Below are 22,670 nucleotides of genomic sequence, written 5' to 3'. Positions count from 1 at the left end.
ATGCCTTTACCCAACATCATGAACCAGGAGGAGGGACTTGCCAAAGAGGATAGAATGTTCTATTTTGAGCATACTAAGTAGAAGAGCCCATTACATCCATACAGAGCTGCCCAGAAGCAGAGTAGCAGTGGTTGAAAGTGTGGTCTTGGGTGTTAACTACCCTTGATCTTGAATCTAAGCCCCACCATTTAGTAGCTGCGTGCGTTTAGACAAGTTCACCTCTCAGAGTCTCAAGTTTTCATATGTAAAATAGGAATTATACCACTTACCTCAAAGAATTGTTGAGACAATAGAAATAACAATTTATATAAATGGCTAATATGATGCCTGGCACAGGGAAAGAACTCACTAAATGGTATTTTATTACTAATAACACAAGTGATTACAACAAATGAGGCACTGGAGTAGAAGACATCTGAGCTGAAAAATGGTCTTAGGTATTGCTGATGTGGGAGCATTGATTGAAGGCACAAGAATCAATGAGATTGGCAAGGGTATAGAGCAGAGACCACAACTCAAATGCCTGAGGGACTTCAGCAGTGAGTTTGTGTAAGTGCATTTGCACATTGTGTGGGTGAGGAGAACTCTTGGGAAATGGAGTGCATGGAGTCTCCTTAAAGAGGGAAGCTGCCACTCTGTTTGGGAAGGTTGCTGCCATGCCAAAATTGGGCCCAGCATCACCAGATCTCCTGTTTCTGTTTTTGGTTTTGTTTTCAAAAAAGATCAGAAATTTCCCAATATTTAAATATCAGCTACTAAATTCAACTTAATAAACAGATGAAACACAGACATAGGCTAGACTGCGGCTCATTGGCTGCCAGTTTGCAGTTTCTGCTGTAGAGAAAGAATAGGGCTGAGAGTAGAGTCCTGAAGTACACCAGCATTAAAGGGGTGGCAGAGAAAGAGGAGGGCTGATGAAGACTAAGAAAGGCAGAGAACAGGAAGAGAAAGAGAAGTCCAGAAAAGGGTGAGGTCAAAAAAGCTGGGGAACAGAAGTGTTTTAAGGAGGACAACGTCATCAGCACCATCAAAAGTAGCACAGGGATCACTGTGGCCAGACTATGCTACACAAACCCATTAATAGTTGTGACCTTTTATTGAGACAGCAGATGTAATTACCACTAAGGAGAGGGGACATAAGAAATCATCCAGGGTTAGAAATAAGGTTCTGAGGAAAGGAAAAACAGTACATGGTAGAACTCTATTTAAATCAGTCTCTCTTGAACCATGAAGAGGGACTCTAAGGACCTCCAGTGAGCATCTTTTCAAAAGCAAAGATGGGCTTTGCCACCTCAACCATCCCTCAGATGTGTCTTTGATGGCTAAAACTGGAGGCAAGTAGGAAACTGGAAAGCTTGCCCCGTCCTCCCCTCTTCAGAGGATGAGCTACTCAGAACATGGAGAAGACAAGGATAAATGAACACTCCAACACTCTCACCAGTAGTGAATTCTGAGATCTTTTATTTGTTTCCATGTAAATAGCAATATTACTATTAACTATATTATTAATATCAATATTAATACTCTCTGAGAGCCAGGAAAGCACTAAATACAAAATTATGGCTTAAAATAGGGGACCTGCCCAGTATACTTAAGAACAAATTATGATTTGGATCGGGATTGGAATCCCTTAAGCATTCTCTAAATAGAAAATATCTAAGTAACAATTGATAACTGCTCTTGAAGGACTCACAAAGATGGCTGAGGAAGATGTAAGCTTGTCCAGAAAAAAATACATTCAACATAGTAAAGGAGAAGGTTACACTCCTTGACTCATAGCAACAAGAGCATAGACATTTAATATGTGCATTCACAGATAACACTGTAAGCATAAGATTCTAAACTGTTAGATATTTAACATTCCTCTCATTTAACAGAAAGAAAAGCAAGACCCAGAAATGGGAAATGACTTTCCTAAGGTTACATGGCTAGTTAGTGGCTAAGTCAAATTTAAAATTCTGATCTCCTGACTTTTCATTCAATTCTTTTTCCACAAAACTCTGCCACGTATATAGAAGGGTTAATTCTCCCTGTGAAGGCATGACTTACAGGGACTGAGACACACACACATATTTTTGATGGAAGGAAGGTGGAGTGAGGCTGGTGCATAGCAGAAATATCCCTGTGTGGTTGCAGAGGCCAACATGGGAAGAGCAGGCCAGGTGCACCCAAAGCGAGTGAGCACCTAAGAGAGGGGACCATGACATCAAAGACAAGCAACACACACAACATATACTTAGGCCTGCATGTGCACTGCACATCTGTGAGAAATATAGATAAAAATTCCAAACTTAAAAATGAACCATGCATTTTCTTAAATATTACCTATAGTCATAAACGTTTACTTTTTCGGATATCACTCACTGAGTAACTGCAATTTTGCAGAACATGGTCAATAACAAAAAGTGAAATACACACACACACACACACACACACACAAAAACACACACACAATCTTCTGAGTAGTGAAGCCAGATATCATTGAATATCTGTCTCAGAATGATTCTTGTAAATGTAAGTATTTAGCCCAGTGCCTGGTCCACAGTAGGCCCTCCATAAATATTTAGCCATGATTATGATTCTGTGAGTGCCTTGGCAGCCACTCAGAACTTGATTCCTCTTACCTTACCTACAATTTCTTCTATTTAGCATTTTTATTTACCTTCCTTCATAACAGATTAAAATAGAGGGATGGGAATATAGTTGAAGATGTACTTAAGAGGAAATAGAAAACAGGAAAAAAAAAATCCAACTGAGACCATTTAGTGTAAGGGCGAACAGCCCTCCACCTTTCTGGAGATTCTAGAGATAATTGTAGCACAGTACAATTCCTTGATAACACAGAATCATCCAGAAAGATTCTGTGATGTTGTATCCTCTATTTAAAATGTCAGGGAACCATGTGCTACAATTTTAAAATACATATCTCAAAAATTTATGTTTATAAAAGGTTTGGCACAGAGAAGTTACAAATCATCTGGAAAGTTGACATGAAAAATCAGATTGTCCACAGCGCCATAAGCATAACACATTATATCAAGTTAAGGGGACATTTCAACTAAACATAAGGGGATACTATTCCACTGAAGCCCTGGCATAGGCTGATTATAGACCCTTCTAGTTTCAATTATCAGTGTGAGACTATATATGGTCTATGGTATTTCTAGACAGAGATCATTATTTTTCATAAGGCACAATAACTTCTTAGTGCTATTTGACATCAAATTGAATTTGATAATAGGATCACTTCATTTCTTGAAACCAGCAATGTTTCTGTGTGTACAAGACATGGAGCTGAGTGTGTATCTCAGCATAGGCAGGAGGATGAGCATGTGTTGCTTTGCCTGTCTGTGGCAAAGAATGTGTTTTCCTCCCCAGGCTATTAAAATCCGTACTGACTTTTACCCTGAGATGTCCAGTTCCCTGCTATCCTGTACAGTAAAGCTAACCCTTCACAATAAGTTATCTCACTCTCCCTGTATACAAGAAAATCTCTCTTAAGTCACTGATTAGATTTTTCAAAGCATCACATCCCCAGACAGTTCTTTGAAGGGAAATTTCTATTAACTATGTTTGGAGGCTGGGAAAGCAAAATGGTAAAGAAAAAAAGCACGTGGTATTTCTTAGACGGCTCTCTTCAAGTCCTGATTTTTCACAAGCTGATTCTTCTTTTGAACCCCCACCAAATGAGAAAGTTTAAATTTAGGCAATATGCAAACTGCAATCAATTTAACCTTGGAGAGGCCGCTTTGGCTTCCAGGGGTTGGTTCATACCACCTTTGGCAGATTCATAACCCCACTCCTTCACTCCTTGCTCCTCTTCATTTTGATAATGCCACACACATGTCAAATTTCCAGCAAATGGTAGTCAGGTACCGTTTTCAATGACATAAGTTTATTATGACAATTGCCTGACCAATAGAAACAATGCATCTTGAAGAAGAGGCATCTATTTTTTCTTTCTCACAAAGGTGCCTAGTAGGCTCAAGGCAATCTTGGGGTGTGATGGCTAGGCGATTTAGAAAATATAAGGATAAATAAGATTAACTGGTATATAAAATAAGTTTTAAATATCCCTGAGGGGTGGGGGCGGGAGGGCCAGGATCTGCTTCTTGTCACATCCCACGTGGCTGAGCTGGGAGGCTCCTTCACTTGCAATGAAGAATCCATGCCCTGTCCACCCCCAGCTTGGTGTTCATGCTGGTGCCTGGTTTTAGATATTGCCATCAGCCCCTCAAAGGACGCAGAATTCACCAGGATTTTGATGGATAAGAATCAGTTCTCCGCCATTCACATGGAAGTCATCCAGGGAGGTATTGTCAGTGGTCACATTCAAGTAGACTTTGTCTTTGTAAGTCAGAGAGGCCACCATCAAGGAGTTGACAGACCTGACCTTCTTCAGTTGGAAGAGGGGCTCCTCATCCTTCTGGTAATGAAGGCTAATGTTGACTTCCTGGGAGAAGTAGCCCTTCAGGGAGATGAGATAAAACCCATCACAGTTGATGATGACTGAGTTGTTCTGCACCTTCATGATTTCATCCTCCTTTTGGGAAGTGAGGATGAAACCTTTCTCCTTCTTATATTCTAGGGAGGATAGGGGAAAATTTGTTTAATTAATTCCTAAGCATAGAATTGGGCAACAACCTTCCAATACATCTGGAATCAGATGAAGAGAAAGTGATAGGGAGAGATTTTGAAAAGAGTAAAAGCAGTGAGCCAAGATCCCGCCACTGCACTCCAGCCTGGGTAACAGAGCAAGACTCTGTCTCAAACAAAAAAAAAAAGAAAAAGAAAGGAGTAAAAGCAAGAGAGCACTGTGTTTCTACCTGCAGGGTGGAAACTGCTTTACCTGTGGAATGGAAGAAGAGGCAATGCTAACACTAATGCCCAACAGAGTCTCAGATGGGGCTGAGATTCAGGAGCTGAGAGATTACAGAAATTGTCACAAAGCACCTATAGCAGGACAGGTGGTTTCAGGGTTTCCCCAATTTTTCAGAACAAGGATGGATTGGCAACTTCAGTGCCTCCTTTCTGGCTCAGTGGATGAACTATGGGCAAAGGGTTGCAGTGGTGCCCCATGCCTTAGCCCTGCACACTACCCATACTCTGAAGCTTGACTCAAAGCAATTGTTTTCAACTCTTGCCTTTCTGTCATCTGACCATGAAATGCAAATTTTCCACATGCCCCAGGCATTGGACCTATCCACAGCAGTTACTAGTGGGCTTTGTTAGCGGTCACTTAAGTTTAATAATACAACTGTGCACACCGTATCTGTGGATTCAGGGTGGGCTCTCAAAGCTGCAGGTGGAAGAGCTCAAGGGCATATACTTGCTTCTCTTCTCTACCTCCTATTGCTAGTTTTTCCCGGAAGGTACTTTGGGAAGAGTCACTGCCACAGGAGAAAGAAAAGGAGGAAGTGGAGTAGGAGGCAGTGATAGACTTGGTTGTTTTGTGCAGGGCCATCCCAAGCGCAAGCCAAAAAGCCTGAACTTCTTTTATTTCCTTATTAGCATTAAAATCATCCTGAATAGCCAAGTAACCACATCTTGGACACACACTGTTCTGGCCCATGTTCCTTTGTTAGGCAAAAGAATAGGTCCCCACCGCTAGCCACAATTCAGTACTTCTTGCTTTGTACCAGTCCAGAGGGACATACTTTTGAACTGAAAAAGGGACCACTTATGGAGGGCAAGAAATACTTCCCTTCCCTCAGGCTCAGGAGAACTTAACTAAAAAATGAATATTCGTGTGGAAACCACTAGGGGTTGTGCTAGCACTAATCATGGACCCAAACAATCCTCTCTCTGGAGTCGAAGTTTTTATTCTATCAAGGGCTTCCTCCAACTTTCATTAAGGTAAACTCTTGCCCCAGAATACAATTAGCAGGCAATAATGGGTCTTACAGTCAGACAGACTTGTAAGAAGTAAAGCCTTAGTTTCCCTAAGAAATGGAAATAATTTCTACCCAGAAGGTTCCTTGGAGGATTAAATGAGGAACATAAAGTGATTAGTACAGAGACAAGCACATATTTGATGAATAATTAATCCCCTTTTCTCTTTATACATCTGTATCCCTAATGAAAATAATATGCAGGCTACAACAATCCTGGGATTTAATTGGAATTTAATTCCTTCCCTTAGGAAATGAAGAGATCTTGCGTTCTAGAGGAAATTAAGAGACTGAAGAGAAGATTCTTTCAAAAATATGAATCAATTAAACTTTTGACAATACTTACCGGTAAATTGTACTTTGATACTTTGAATTCGAGGATACCGATGTGATACCTGAGGGAGGAAGAAAGATATATTCTTAGGAAAAAAACATGAACAAATGAAATTCGCAAGTCATATTTAATGGAACAGTGAAGCAGAAATGCAGTAGCCTGTAGAGAAAACAAAAACAACAGAAGACTTTTTGTTGTTGTTGTTGTTGTTGTTGTTTTGAGTCAGGGTCTCACTCTGACACCCAGGCTGGAGTGCAGTGACACAATCACGGCTCCCTGCAGCCTCCACCTCCCTGGGCTCAGTGATCCCCCCACCTCAGCCTCCTGAGTAGCTGGGACTATAGGCACGCACCACCACACCTGATTAATTTTTGTTTTTTGGAGTTTTTGAGGGGGTAGAGATGGGGTTTTGCCATATTGCCCAGGCTGGTCTCAAACTCTTGACCTCAAGCAATCCTCTCACCCAGCCTCCCAAAGTGCTGGGATTACAGGCATGAGCCGCCATGCCCGGCCCTGACTTTTTCTATGAAGATTGGACCTAGACTTCCACCTGCCCCCTTGCTTTTCCATAATATCTCTTAAGATAAATTAGGACTATTGTGCTCCTTCATGCAAGTGTCTGAGATCTGTCCGCATTTCTGCCAAACTCTTCTTTGGTATACTGTTTTGTCTCACTGTGCCCCAATTTCCCATTTTGGATAACGTAGCACTATAGTCATATTGTTAAGAAACCTATTCAGTCGTAGAGATTCCCTCATGGAGAATGCTGTGTTCAATCAATCCATCATGGCCACAGACTCCCAGAATGCACTGGGAGGGAGTTCTGGAAGCTTCCTGCATGTCTGGTCTTTCACTTTAACGCAGGAGTAAAAGCATCCTATTTTCAGGGGACAAAGGCAATAAAAACTGTCCCAATCCTACAGAGCTCAATATATTTGGTGTAGCTTTTTTAAACATTGGATCTTTCTCTTCAACAGCTTAAAAAACCTAACTTGAATTAAGTCAGTATTCAATTGCTAAAAGAGAAGTAAAACAGTGAAGACAGGAAACCTGATAGATAAAACTTTTACAGTACTTTTGTGGTTAAAAGAACAAAGAAGCTCAATATGGAACCAACTCCGAGATCTCTTAAGTAAAAAAAAAGTTGGGGGGGGTGCAGAATTATACATAAAATATATTGCCATTTGTGTTAAATAATAATAATAACACCTGTGTGGGCATTGAAAGAATATACAATACATTAATGTATCTGAAACAATACACAAGACACTAGTTGCAAATGTTGTCCCTGGAGAAAAAAATTGGAAGCCTGAGGTCAGGAGTAGGATTGACCTCTACTTTTCATGGTCTAATTTTTAAAAAAGTTTTGTGCCATTTGTTTGTCTTATCTACTAAAAAAGAAAGTAGAAAAAAATGTCTGCTGGGCACGGTGGCTCATGCCTGTAATCCCAGCACTTTGGGAGGCTGAGGCGGGCAGATCAGCTGAGGTCAGGAGTTCGAGATCAGCCTGGCCAACATGGTGATACCCCATCTCTGCTTAAAAAAAAAAAAAAAAATTATCCAGGCATGGTGGCACATGCCTGTAATCCCACCTACTTGGGAGGTTGAGGCAGGAGAATCACTGAAACCTGGGAGGGGGCCAAGATCGCCCCACTACGCTCCATCCTGAGGGACATAGGGAGACTCCATCTCAAAAAAATAAAAGCCTATTATGCCTGCCAAGAACAACGGCTCTTCCCACAAGCTTATTTTGGCATGACGTCCTAATCAAAAATGTGAAGACGGATTTGTTTTTATGCCCTGGGTAGGGGAATTCCTGTTTCCCACTCTCCTGGCACACTGGTAGCTTCAGTCAAGCATATTCCACTGGCACCTGCCCACACAGATGAGGAATTCCCTACTTCTATTACAAGTATAATCATAAGCCTTACCAGCTAAAACCAACAGGCAGCATAGGAAGAATGGAGAGTCATTCTGAGCCCTGCCAGGGACTAGGCTGCAGGAACAATATGAGTTCAATGTGCTGAGCACATGGAGAGAGGCACTGACTTGGGTAGAAGCAGGAGTCTTTAGCTCTCCCCCTTCTCTGTACTCTTCGTGGTGTGATAGCTAATTAGTGCCCTTCGTGCTTAAAGGCAATGCTCTGGAAGAAAACCTGTCAGAAGGCAAATGACCCTATGACCATAGTTTCCTGGGTAAATAAATGTTTCCACTGCTCTCTGGGCTAAGTGCCAGCATGAATTGCCACGTGCTAAAGTTAGAAAGAAGCCCTCTGTGGAGTGGCACAAATAGCACAGGCCTCAGCGTGCAGTGACAGAGTGCTAATGCCAGGCAGGCAGGCACTGTGCCAACTTAAGCAAGTTTCATAATCTCCTTAGATGGCAGTTTCTCATCTTTAAAAGTCACTAGAAGATCAGGGGCATTCCTTTCAGCACTAGCTTTCCATGATTTAGATTTTAGAAGTTGTGACTTTAAGTTTAATTTAATAAAAGAGAAAAAAACATAAAGCTTCCTCATTCCCAAATTTACTTTCACTCCCTGATCTAAAAGCCCTTGTGATTTGATTATTTTGACTGACTTTGCAAAGATCTCCAAAAATATCCTGCAACTTAAGGAATGTTCCAACTTTTTGAAGTGCCCTGATGAAGTAAGGGTGGCAGTGACCAAACAGACATTCTCTGGGACCATGATGCTGACAGGCAGTGAGTGAGTAAAGCACATGTGACTTCCTCCGTGTTGGAGTCTAGACTTCCAGTAGATCAACCTGGAGGAAGCTCATCTACTGGAACTCCAGACTCAGGCATCCTGTTCCTTCTCCTGAAGGTCACATAGGGGTAGAAGTTTGCATATCCTCAGAAGTCTCTTACTAACATCAAGTTTAGGCAATGTTGTGAAGTAGAAAAAGATGGTCCTTCTTCTTGTTTGTTGGCCTTCCAACCATCTTCCCCCTCATCCTCCATACCTGATGACCTCATGCTGACTACCCCAGTGCCCAGAGACACCCCCACAGTGCCCAAGTCAAAGCTCTGAAGAGCCTGGCTCCTACCTCATTGTCAAGCTTTATTGCCACATATATCCTTTCTGTGTCTAATGATCCAGCCAACTATTTGTTCTGATCTCCTTGCACTTGGGTAGGCAGCCTGGTAGGATGGCACAAAGAGCATAGACTTTGGAGTCAGATTTAGTTCAAACTGTGACTGCTCTGGTTCTTTGAATTTGGAAAAGTTATAGCATTTCTTCGGTTTAGCCTTTATACATGTGAAAATAAGACATAACACTGTGAGCGGAACTTTCCAGAAGATGAACACCAAGTTTAGATAGGATAACTTAAAGCATCCAGCAGTTTGCCAGCACATGGTACATGGTAAGCATTTTAAAAATGTAGGCCGGATGCAGTGACTGACGCTTGTAATCCCAGCAGTTTGGGAGGCCGAGGCAGGCAGATCACATGAGATCAGGAGTTTGAGACCAGCCTGGCCAACATGGCAAAAGCCTGTCTCTACAAAAAATACAAAAATTAGCAAGGCGTGGTGGTATGCACCTGTAATCTTAGCCACTGGGGAGGCTGAAGCACAAGAATCGCTTGAACCCAGGAGACAGAGGTTGCAGTGAGCCAAGATCACACCACTGCCTCCAGCATGTCCCTCCATCTGTCTCTGCCCATTAAAATCTTACCATCTTCAAGGCCTAAATCAAATCCTTGAGTTTCAGTTTCTGTATTCCCATACAAGTATTTAAAGTCACTCATTCACAAAGATGTTTATAGCAGCTTTGTTCATAATTGTCAAAACTTGGAAGCAGCCAAAACGTCCTTCAGTAGGTGAATGGATAAATAAACTGATACAACCATACAATGGAACATTATGCAGCACTAAAAAGAAATGAACTATCAAGCTATGAAAAGACATGGAGGAATCTTAAATACATATTATTATACAAGAGAAGCCAATCTGAAAACGGTATATACTGAATGACCTAACTATATGACATTCTGGAAAAAGCAAAACTATGGAGATTAAAAAGATCAGTGGGTGCCAGGGGTTAGGAATGGGGGAGGAATAAACAGGTAGAGCACAGGGTATTTTTAGGGTAGTGAAAGCATCCTGTATGATTCTGTAATGGTGAATACATGTCATTATATACACTTGTCAAAACCCACAGAATGTACAGTTAACCCCAACATTAAAAAAACACTCTATTGACTGATTATACTGCCAGTGAATACAAGTCTTATCTCCTCTACTCAAGACTACTTAGCTGTGTGACCTTGGGAAAATTGCTCCTCTACTCAAGACTACTTAGCTGTGTGACCTTGGGAAAATTGCATTTATCTTGCTGATTTTGTTTCTTAATCTGTAAAATGGAGATAGTAAAAATCTGTATATCAGAGAGTTGTAAAGTTTGAATGAAATAATATATGTCAGTGATCAGGACCTGTCATGGAACATTGCAAGAAGTTAATAAACATCAGCAATTATTCTTGGATGCACATGGAAAACAATATCCATGTCATGTTCATAATTTATTCTACATAATACTGTATAAACTGTATGACAACAGAATGAAGGAATGGATTAATGAAAAAAACAAAGACTAACAAAGTTATCATATCAGTGCTCTGATTCCCTGTACCTCAGAGAAACAATACAAAAGAATTTGGGTTTTATGAGAAAGGTTGACAGAAAACAATCAGAAGACATTTGGTCTACCCCCACACATAGACTTAGTGTTTTGTATATCAAGAAAAGCAAAATCCCCAGATCTTCTCCACATACTCAAAGAAAATAGAAAATATCAAAGGGCCAGGGGGCTTCCATCTAAGCACAGTCTATAGAATAAAGCTTCTTCAATCTGGAAGGTCTGAAGAGTCCACACCATACTCAAGGATGAAATGCAAATGCTCCTAAGTATCCATGCCAGAATTGAAGTATAGCCATGAATTTTGAATGTAATGGTCTTAGAAGCATGAAAAAAATGCAAAAGAAGTCATATTTTAGTTGAACATTATATTTTGCATATGAAGAAATTAAGGCTCACAGAAGTGAAGAGATTTGATGCATACCCTTCAATTTCAGTATAATTTTTATTATACCACACAAGTACTATTTTTCTCCCATGCGAATTTGAAGTAAGAAAAATATTATACGAAGATTTTAATATTCCATTTCTTATGTCCACTTTAATAGCAAGCTTAGAGAAAAGAAGAAGTTGCCATACAGATGATTGGCAATGACCTCATCATGAGAAAGAAAAGGGAGAGCCCACACTCCAGGCTTCCCTCTTGGGTTTCAGGGCTCCCATAAGTGAAGCAAAAAAAAATAGGAACAATCAAGTACCCACTTGGCAAATATGGGCTCTTTGACCAAATGACTGAATAATGTAATGTACAAGCGTCATGTCTGGCAGCAGCTGATAATGCAACAGGAAGGTTACCAGCCCAGTGGTTCTTAAACTCTAAATGTGCATTAGAATCACCACCAAAATATGTTGTTGTTGTTGTTTTAAGTGCAGATGGTCAGATTATTCACAAAGACTCTAATTCAAAAGGTCTGGGTAGATCAAGGAATCTTCATTTTTACAAGTAACCAAGGTTCAGATTTAAAAATCACTGCTGTTAACTATGAACTTCCAAAAGTCTAAATCCAGAGAATTTATCTTCAACCACATTCTGTGCAAAAAGCATGCCTCTCCAAAAGCTGGTGCTCAAGAAATTTTTTCTCTGCTGTAAGTGTTATTCAGTAGTTGAATGAATAATATGGTTGTCATATTATTTGGTAGTTTGGTTAAAAATAACATCAGCAATTATTGAGTACTTGCTATGCAGCAGTTATTACACTCAACTCTTGGAACACAAGGAGATAGAACATACAATCCTTACTTTTGATGAACTTCTATGCCAGTTGGGAAAATAGTCCCTGTACATAAAACCTTTAGTAAATACCTACAGGCAATGTAAGTCATAAGGTTTCAAATAACAGAAAAATCACTGTAGGCTTTGTCAGCACAAGGAGGAAAGACCTGGACTTAGGCCTTGAAAGACAGAGAAGACCTGGATGAGCAAAAGACATTCTATAATTATTAATAGTTGGAAGAAAAGTCTAGAAATGAGGCCATCCTTTGTGCATTCAAGAAAAAGGGCCTGGTGTGGTGGCTCACACCTGTAATCCCAGCACTTTGGGAGGTCAAAGCAGGCCGATCGCTTGCACTCAGGAGTCCAAGACCAGCCTGGACAACATGGTGAAACCCTATTTCTACAAAAAAATTAAAAATAATAAAAAAAATAGCTGGACATGGTGGTACACCTCTGTGGTCCCAACTGCTTGGGAAGCTAAGGTGGGAGGATCGCTTGAGCCCAGGAGATTGAGGCTGCAGGGAGCCACAATCATGCCACTGCATGACAGAGAGAACTTGTCTCAAAAAAAAAAAAAAAAAAAAGGCAAAGAATAAATAAAACCTTATTGAGCACTTACAATATGCTATGCACTGTTTCAAATGTATTATCCCATTTGCTGCTCAAAAATAACATTGTGATGTAGAAAGAATAACCACCCATATTTTACAGATAGGGAAATAAAAATTAGTGCTGCTAAGAACTTGGTCGAGAATAAATATTTATTCATTTGAGTTCAGTTGAATCCCAAGTTCATGATAACATCCCTTCTCTTTATCCTACACTATCATAAGAGTAAATAACACCAAAAAAAAAAGCATTTATCTGAGGGTCCTAAATTAACTTGAATTGTTTTCATCATCAATACTGAATAAGACTAAATATTAATTTTTGAATAGTTGTCAAAATACACAGATATACATCAAAATATCCAGAAATCCTGCTCTAGAAAGAGCTCCTCAACCAATGTTGCAGGGTTGCCTATGTAGTTCAGGTTGCCAGAATTATTAGTTCGGCTCTGATTAGGTAAAACTGTCCTGGCAAGGAACTGCAGGCCCATGGACAAGTACAAAGTAGGCTCCCCATGCAGGTGTAGCAAAGAAGAGTCAGAATTAGGTTCTTTCTTGGCCTCCTTCAGCGCTTTTAGCACTGGGCTGTCCAAGAACAAAGGTGGAAAGTGTCTGATATCTGGCATTTATTCAGCAGCCTGTGCTGTGTTCCCAAGAAAGTGACACTTCTTTCAAGAGCTCATCTTTGGAGAGTGTGTACCTCTAATTCTGACTCACTAGGATGTGGCATGGGGCTGTCGACCTTAAACCCATTTGACACTTGTCCTGGTAAAGGGTATCAGTGGCAGGAGCAAATGATACTCACCAAGCATGAAACCAGGAAGTGGGCTCTGCACTCACTATACCGGCCTTGCCATTCCTTGCTTGGTACAAGGCCACAATGTCAAGGCCTTGGTGGTGGGCAGCAGTGGGACGTGGGCTAGTAGAGGGTGGTAGTAGTGGGCTAGTAGAGGGAAACACATCTGGGGTGGGGACTCCCCAGTTCACCAAACCACTGCCACTGGACGTGAATCTCTCCTCCCCGCACCTTGGGCTTCATGCCAACCAGTGGAGATCTGAGAGATCATGAAAGCATGACCTCACAAGCTCTCAGGATGTGTCTCAAGGGGCCTCAGAAGAGAAAGGGAGAATTTTTCACTCTTAGCCACCACAGTAGACTGAGAGGATAGATCCTCATCTGACAGACATGGTCTATTCTCAGTGGAAGCAGCCCCCTTACAAAAAGATGAGCCCTGACTTCTGATCACAGAAGTTCAGAATTCCACCTAGAGAGAGGAGTAGGAAAAATGGGAAAAACTGATTCTTTGGTGAAGGAGTTTCCCATATTCAGAAAGACTTATCCCAAAAGTTACATTTCTTAGAGACAAAGATGTGTGGCTTTGAAAACCTTGTTGGATAATGAGTTTATTGGGACTTAATGAACACAAAGAAAAGCCATTTTAACTGCCATCCAAAGCCTTCTCTTTCTCCATGCCAAACCCTTACCATCTCTGCCAGCATATTTTCCCAGTCATCTCTCTCTTAACCTCCACCTTCCTCCCCACTATATATCCTGTGTGATATCCTCATAGCCACCTCTCCCTCTAACCACTTCCACTCTTCTCATCGAGTCTACTAAGTAATGGCTATGAGTTTTCCCACAGAGAAGCCTCTCTTCTCTCTGTTTCAGAGAGAGCATGAACTGTGGTTTTATTGTCCCTAATACAATTAGCAACTGACAGATTCCCAAGAGAAATGTCCTATATTTAGGTAAAATATCAAATCAACCAAAAGTATCCATGTGACATGAAATCTATGTGATTGAGCTAATGCACCAACTCTTCATATCGTCAGAGGGAAGATTTTCTTGTATCTTGGTTTCCCTTCCCACATACAACTGAGGAAGCACTCAAAGTACACTGACAGAGGGATTTACTAAAACATTTCTGAGAACTCCTGTCCCCACCTCAATGATTGGTAAGTCTCTACTGTAATATCCTCAGATCAGCTTAGTCTCTAAGCAACTGGAAGGGTAGGTTTACAAGGTACCCACTGCCTTGCCATACCTCCTACCATGTCTCAAACATAATGGCACTTAGTAAATAAATGTTGAACTAAGGTGGAACTTAGCCCCTCAGGACATCCCTGGACCTTCATCAGCTACAAGATCATGTAATATCTAACACTGGCTCTAGTCAACACTATACATTGCTCAAGGTTTTAGAAATTGGCCTATTCTAGTCAGAATGGCCATTATTAAAAAGTCAAGAAGCAACAGATGCTGGTGAGGTTGGAGAGAAAAAGGAACACTTTTACACTGTTGGTGGGAATGTAAATTAGTTCAATCATTGTAGAGGACAGTGGAAGACAGTGTGGCAATTCCCCAAAGATCTAAAAGCAGAAACACCATTTGACCCAGCAACCCCATTACTGGGTATATACCCAAAGGAATATAAATCATTCTATTATAAAGATACATGCACGCATATGTTCATTGCAGCACTATTCACAATAACAAAGACATGGAATCAACCCAAATGCCCATCAGTGATAGACTGGAGAAAGAAAATGTGGTACATATACACCATGGAATGGAATACTGTGCAGCCATCAAAACGAACAAGATCATGTCCTTGGCAGGGATGTGGATGGATCTAGAAGCCATTATCCTCAGCAAACTAACACAGAAACAGAAAAACACCGCATGTTCTCACTTATAAGTGGGAGCTGAACAATGAGAACACATGGACATGTGGGAGAACAACACACACTGGCGCCTGTTGCAGGGGCAAGGGGAGGGAGAGCATCAGGAAAAACAGCTAATGGATGCTGAGCTTAACACCTAGGTGATGGTTTGATCTGTGCAGCAAGCCACCATGGCACACATTTACCTATGTGACAAACCTGCACATCCTGCACATGTACCCTGGAACTTAAAATAAAAGTTAAAGAAAAAAAAAAGAAAAGAAAATCAATTGACCATAAATGTGCAGCTTTCGTTTTGGATTCTAAATTCCAAACGCTGATCTGTCTATTCTTATGCCAGTACCAAATCAAATTATATGAGAACTTTTTTCAGTCACGGTGCACATTACCAGTTGCATATTGTCATAATAAAAGTTCAATGTAGAGAAGAAAAAAAAAGAAATTGGCCCATTCATCCTTGAATACAAAGACAGTAGCAGAATTACTGCAGTCAGTCTCTTTATTTGAAATCACTCATTCCCTTATCTAATTTGCTATATAACAAGGAGGGAATATAGTCTTGAGAAGGCAACCTGGTAGACTGAACAAGACATTGCACTGGGACTAGGCACACCTGAGTTCTTCTCCCGGACCAGAAAATGTTCTTTCCCTTCCTCAGCTTCTAATATTCTCATTTCAATGTCTAAACTCAATTTAGATTATTGGAATAAAGTGTCTAATGAAAAATTTCCATTTCAAAGATTAGGCAAATCACAATATTCAAAAGCGAGATAGATTTCAAAGGATTGTGTGATAAGAAGACCTTCTGAACAGAAGATCACTTTCAACACAATAGACCCCTCTGCTGTAACAAAAGCAGCAGGCCTCTTTTTCCCCAAGTGGCTCCCTCCAATAGTAAATGAGCAACTAAGATTATTCCTGTACTAGAATGGCGTGAACGCAGGAGGCGGAGCTTGCAGTGAGCCGAGATCGTGCCACTGCACTCCAGCCTGGGTGACAGAGCAAGACTCCATCTCAAAAAACAAACAAACAAAAAGATTATTCCTGTACTATGCTTATTACCCCAGTGATGAAACAATCTGTACCCCAAACCTCTATGACACACAGTTTACCTGTATAACAAGCTTGCACATGTACCCCTGAACCTAAAATAAAAGTTAAAAAAAGATGATCCCTAGTGTTGTGCATGCAGTGAAGCTCTTCACCTCATCTGTGGGAGGCTAAATAATCCTCAACCTGTGCTCTGATACAAACTGAGACTGGCGAATGGTAACATCATCACAGAATAGCAGTGGGATGAGGATTATGGTGGTGACAATGATGACCATGTCATTTTAAACTAAACCCTTCCTGTTAATTAATGGAAGTGAAACCAAGTACCTAATGCAAAAAACAACTATGCCCACTTTATAATCCCAATCAAGATACTAGGTATTAAAGCTGGTAGGTAGCTTTCTGTGAAACTTCTTACTGAAGAACCGTACCCTCCTTGGTTATCCAGTGCTTATCATATGCTATTGCTTGTTTAACTGCCTTGTTTTCCTACTGGGTTGCAAACTCTGGGAAGGCAGGGAGGACCACGTCTATTTCACTCACCTTTGTGTCCTCAGTGCCTGACAGGTAACTGATGCTCCATAAACATTGCTGAATAAGTTAATGAATAAGTGCTTTATAGCAGCTTGAATAGTGTCCCTCCAAACTTCATGTCCATGTGGAACCTCAGAATGTGACTTTATTTGGAAATAGGGTCTTTGTAGATAGATGTAATTAGTTAACATGCAGTCAACTGGATTAGGGTGGGCCCTAAATCTAATATGACTGGTGTCCTTGAAGAGAAGGAGAAGACACACAAGATACACATTTGAAAGAAGGCCATGTGAATATAGAGGCAGAGCTTGGAGCAATACAGCTACAAGTCAAACAACACTGAGGATTGCTGGGAGCCACTAGAAGCTAGAAAGAAGCAAGGAAGGATTCTTCTCTAGAGCCTTCAGAGGAGCGTGGCCTTCTGACATCTGGATTTCACATTTCTATTCTCCGGTACTGTGAGAGACTAAATTTCTGTAGTTATAATTTACCCAGTTTGTAGTAATTTGTTCCAATAGCCCTAAGAAACTTCTTCATGGTTGAATAGGTATTTGTATAGAGTGTGCAAATTACACTATCACTTAAGTAATTCTTTGAATCAGTCTGATGGAACTAGAAAGGCCTTGGGAGATTATATAGCTTAATCTCATTATCATTTTAAAAAATGCAGAGGAAAGTAAGACTCAGAGAGAATAAATTACTGAATTAGTACTAGAATTCAGGTCCTCTTTCTCTTGTACAAATATATCATACATACAATGCTTTGACCATTTTATAAAAATAATCCATAAGTTATTATGTGATTGTTAAAGCTTTGTTGATTATGTTATCTACATTTGTGTAAGTAGATTTAAATCTTTTTTAAAAAAGAGTCTTTCTTCCCTTTATGATGGCATAAATCCTTCCTCCAATTTTTCTTCAAAAAACACAAATGCCAAAAAAGAAAATGAATTTTAAAAACAGCTAGCCAACATTCTTAAAGCTCAGACTCCTGGCCTCGTGGCCAGGCATAACAGAAGATAGGACTGGAATTTAGACTGAGTCTTAATTTCTAACCCTGACCTTTCTGTGCAAACCTAGTCAAGTCTCTATACCTCATATTTCCTCAGTGTAAAACTGCACACAATCTTTCTCCAAGGTCTTAGTGAAGAAATGAGGTCAGAAGTAGGAAAAAGCTCTGCAAAGATGAGGGACTGTTACTGCAAGTAGTACATTGAATAATACCATTCAACCTCCCTGCTACCCGTCCATTCTAAAAAACGGTTTGAGTTTAGGTTTTATTGCACCATATACAAGGCCAGATTAATATGCATGGGGGTCTTAGAAGCTAAAAATTGTCATCATCCAACACACAAGTAATTCAAAATATGTTTTACATTACTAAACTGTAAAATACATGTTTTATGACTTATTTTATAACTCATTAAGATGCTTTCCTTTGATGCATGTTTTGATGTTCTTTATCATTTTTGTAATATTGTCATTCCATCTTGATCTTTGACACTGTTTCACTGGCTTTCTAGGATGAAGGTCTGGCTGCCGCTGGGGAGCCCAGCCCTGAGGCTACATCACTTAAACTCACTGGAGCCCTCACTTCCCCACCTGTACAATATAGTACTTTGGGAATGAAGGCTCTCTAACCACAAGATCTTATTAAATTAGTATAAGAAGAATTAAAGTTCAGATTTGTTTGCCCATCTTTCTGTCAAGAAGCATGTGTTCTTAAATAGCATTTGCATGTTATCAAGCTAGGCAAACTTATAAAAATTAAGGTGCATTTCAGAATGAAAGGTCTACTGAAAAAAGATTTTGGTTATGCCAGTAATATTCCCCAATGTTTCTAGATTAGTGAACCAGATGATATGCGTCTTATAAATCTAATTTCCTGCCTTATTTGGTAGCCAAGTCATTGGAGAATTGGATGAAATATATCAAAATAAGAAGAAACGGAAATAGCCTAAGCCATGTGCTCTGAGTATGTAATTTTAGATCTCTGAACCACGTGCAAACAGACACTGAACCTAATCACACTTCATAACCTCATAAATTCTCCCCTTCATTCTTTTGTTCTCTAATGCACCCATGAAATCTTAATTAGAAATCTATGTTTAAAAATAATAGGACTCTTCCAATGTGGATTTTTTAATACTAAAAATTACATTGGGGAAATCAAGGTTCATGAAGTTATGGTTAACATTAACTATGATATGCTTTCTGAGATTTGAGTTACAGTGTGTGTGTATGTGTGCACACACATACTACAAAGTCAACATTTTAGTAGCAGTATGTTAATGGAAGCATGTTCATGAATAATGATAATAATAATCTTAGCATTTACAAAGCTGTGTATCAATTAATCCTCACCACAACCAAATTCCAGTCTTGGAAATGATTAAACTGATGCCCAGGGAATTTCAAGAAATTTACTTGGGGTCAAGAGATAAAAGCCTGGACTGAAAAATTCTGGTTCCTGGCCCAGGGCACTCCCTTTATACTTCAATGAGTCCTCCAAAATCTGAGATGATGTTTTATAGTTTTGTATAAGCAAATGTTTTAATTCCTTTGTTTGAAAAGATTGGTTGTCAAAAGCATGGGTGATTAAAAACAAAATATACAAAGCATAGGATGGTAGAAAATTCAGTTTCAATCCAGCTCTACCATGTATTTCATTAGTGACTATGGAGACAAAAACCTTTCCACCTACAACTCAGCTGGGTTATTTTTCCCTCATTAAACAGTAATAACAACACTGTATGTAGCTCCTCTAACCCAAATGATGCAAAAGGATTAACTTTCATTTTCCATGAATGGAGAATCCCTGAAGTGGGGTAAGCTGTCATTTGAGAAAGAAGTAATTGCCATATATATATATATATATATATATATATATATATATATATACATGGCAATTATATATATATATGGCAATTTTATATATATATGGCAAATATATATATATATAAAAGAAGAAGAAGAAGAAGAAGAAGTGGAAGGCCAAGGTGGCCAGCCCCTAAACAAGGCTGGGTCTACTCAGTACTAGCAACCAGCAGCTGAGGTCAGAGAAGAGGAACAGAAAGATTGTATCCCTAGATCTATACCTAGAGCCTTTCGGCTTGTTTCCCAACTCTCCTCTGTGTGTGTATATTTGGATCTATATGTGCATACACGTGCAATATTTTTCAGCATCATCCCCATCCAAATTATTCTGTCCTATTTTGAATACCCAGATCAAAACATATATCTAAACACTTCATTTAGAAAATATCATCACTCTGCAAATAGTGAATAATATTAGCTGCCCCTGATATTGTTCATTCTCTTATTTGTGGATGAGCACTTGACTGCCTGAGAAGTTTTCTAATCAACTCTTCAGGAAAAGAGGATAAGCTGTCTTCAGACACAAGAGAATGGTTACTTTTACTGTGGTGCCCCCTAGTGCTGTTCAGATTAGACTCACTTTCTATATTTGCCAAAATACAGACCACACAAGAGAAGCAAAATTTGGAGAGGTAACAATGTTGGTAATTTTTCCTGTATTTCCTTTGGCGTAGGAGAGAATGAAGCGTGTTCCTTTAGCATGATTCACAAGATCCTTTGTGAACTGCTCCCCACCTCCCCAGCTTTTCAGCTTCATCTCCACCACTTTCCCACAGGAACACTCAACTTGAGCTATTCAGAAAAACTTGCTGTTCTGCCTAGTAAGCCTTCTACCCCTACCCACCAATTCCCATCCGCTTGTCTGCTTAAATAATTTATCCTCCTCCTTCTAGTATTAGCTGAAGCATTATCTCCTCCTGCAGGTTTTCCTGACTCCCCAGAAGGCTGAGGCAGCCCTCCCTCCTCCCTCCTCTCATCTTCCCATTGTCCCTTGAGCATGTCACTCTTTTGTCCCCACCCTGCATCTTGACTGTGAGTGTAAATAGTTCAAAAACCTTCTCCAATGGATGTTTATATCGCCAGTGCCTCAAATGGTACCTAGCACAAGTAAACACTCAATGGAAAAAAATCTGTGTAAGGATGGTTTCATTGATAATAAGAAGAACCATAGTGTAGGAATCAGGAGTTCTGGTGAATTAACCAGCTAAGTGGTCACGAATGGTTCACCTACCCTCTCTAGGTTTCTGTTTTCTTATCTGTAAATAGACTATATCTAATACCTGCCCCCAAATTCAATGATTCTATATGCTTAATACCTCCTTCAGAAGCCTCAAAATGCCTTATGACAAGCCAAGTCAACTTCAGATGTTAATTTTTTAATTCTCAAAGATTTGCTTATGAAAAGCAAATTCAAATGCCTTGAAATTATCTTATTTGCAGGTCTATTGTTAAAAAAGAACTTCTAAAAACTTTCTAAATTACATGGAGACATTTAAATTAAGCTAATCTGAAACAATATTTTTTTCAGGCAAACTCCTCTTTCTCTTATTAAATGATACAAAGAAAGGTCCAAGTTGTAGCCCGAAACTTCATTAAGAAACTGTTCTAATTCCAGCTTTCACTGATACAGAACTGGTCAACTCACTTTCTAAGTATCTCTACTTCTGTTGTTCCCAGATGGAAAAAAGTGATAAGAACTGAAAAAAAGTGATAAGTAGGAATTGCTGAAAAAAATCACTAAAAGCCTTCAGGTCTTTGAGCATGATGATAAAGGTGATATGAATCTTGGAAAAGCCAAGTTTCAATGGTTTCAGTGAGGTTTCTCACACCTTATAGGTCAGCTTTTTCTGCCTTTGTTCCATAGCTGAAGTTCCAGGTAAGACTGGAAGCCTGACAATTTAAGTGGATGTCCCAATGTAATATCCAAACAGTGTGTATTGGTTTTGGTGACAGAAGCACTGAATTATATACCTTATGTCATGAATATTCTTACAGGGCATTCACTTCTTTCCCTTTTCTAAACAGTGCGTTTTGCTAATCCAGAATAGGTTATTTAGATATGTACAGAATATATAACTTAAGTATAGAAAAGTACATATGTGCAAATTTGATTCCCCTCAATCCCTTCTTAGGGGCCAGGAAATCCATAAGCTTAAACACAAGTATACTAACTCACATTTTGTATTTCTCAAATCCTTATATCCATTCTATGAATATATAAACTATATACTCATAAGATATTGAGCTGGAAGACATCTTATTGATCATCTGATCCTACTTTCTCATAATACAGATTATAAAAATCAAGGCTCAAAGAGGAAAGTAAATTAGATGAGGAGTGGGTAGGGTCTAACTTTTTTTCTGGCATCTTAAAAACAAAATATTCTGCATTTCCTGCATGTAGATAGACCTAACCCAGTGATGAGAAAACAGAGGCTACTAAATAAACTTGATTGAAAGGAAAGCTGACGGCCAAATGGAGCTTGGTAGCTATATCTGTATTTACAGAGCCATTCATGTAGGCAATTATTTTATAAGGCTAAAAAATTAAATCTAAGAAATAAAAGGGAAAATCATAATTATTTCCCAAAAACCTTTCTCTCACAATAAAAGAGGTCCAATTTAACTGGGTAAATGGTGAGCATTTCAGCTCTATTTCACCTCCAATACACATCACTGTAACATTACGTCTTATAAAATAGAGGTTTGACTTGCATCATCACTACCAACACCACCACCACCACCACCACCCGCTCCCTCAATCAAACTTCCAAACAGTATTGTAGATGAGTTTTAAATGGCTACTAGTCTATGTCTCTTTGTCAACAGCTGCTCTA

General features: G+C 39.7%; 1 protein-coding gene across 7 annotated transcripts in view; it reads right to left on the bottom strand.

Moving 5' to 3' along the window:
- Positions 1-1,441: 1,441 nt before the first annotated feature.
- The window catches only part of TNFSF4 (TNF superfamily member 4), a 304,021-nt gene continuing 282,792 nt past the window's right edge, over positions 1,442-22,670 (bottom strand). For all 7 annotated transcript variants that reach the window (XM_063603876.1, XM_055111488.2, XM_008978314.5 and 4 more), the window contains 2 exons: positions 6,238-6,286; positions 1,442-4,584 (listed from right to left, as the gene is read on the bottom strand). In XM_063603876.1, the coding sequence (XP_063459946.1) occupies positions 4,235-4,584; positions 6,238-6,286 (399 nt within the window). In that variant the 3' untranslated portion in view covers positions 1,442-4,234. The remainder of the gene's footprint in view (positions 4,585-6,237; positions 6,287-22,670) is intronic.

This window comes from Pan paniscus, chromosome 1, assembly GCF_029289425.2.
Source record: "Pan paniscus chromosome 1, NHGRI_mPanPan1-v2.0_pri, whole genome shotgun sequence".
Taxonomy (NCBI): Eukaryota; Metazoa; Chordata; class Mammalia; order Primates; family Hominidae; genus Pan; species Pan paniscus.
This window is presented reverse-complemented; position numbering and strand designations above follow the sequence as displayed.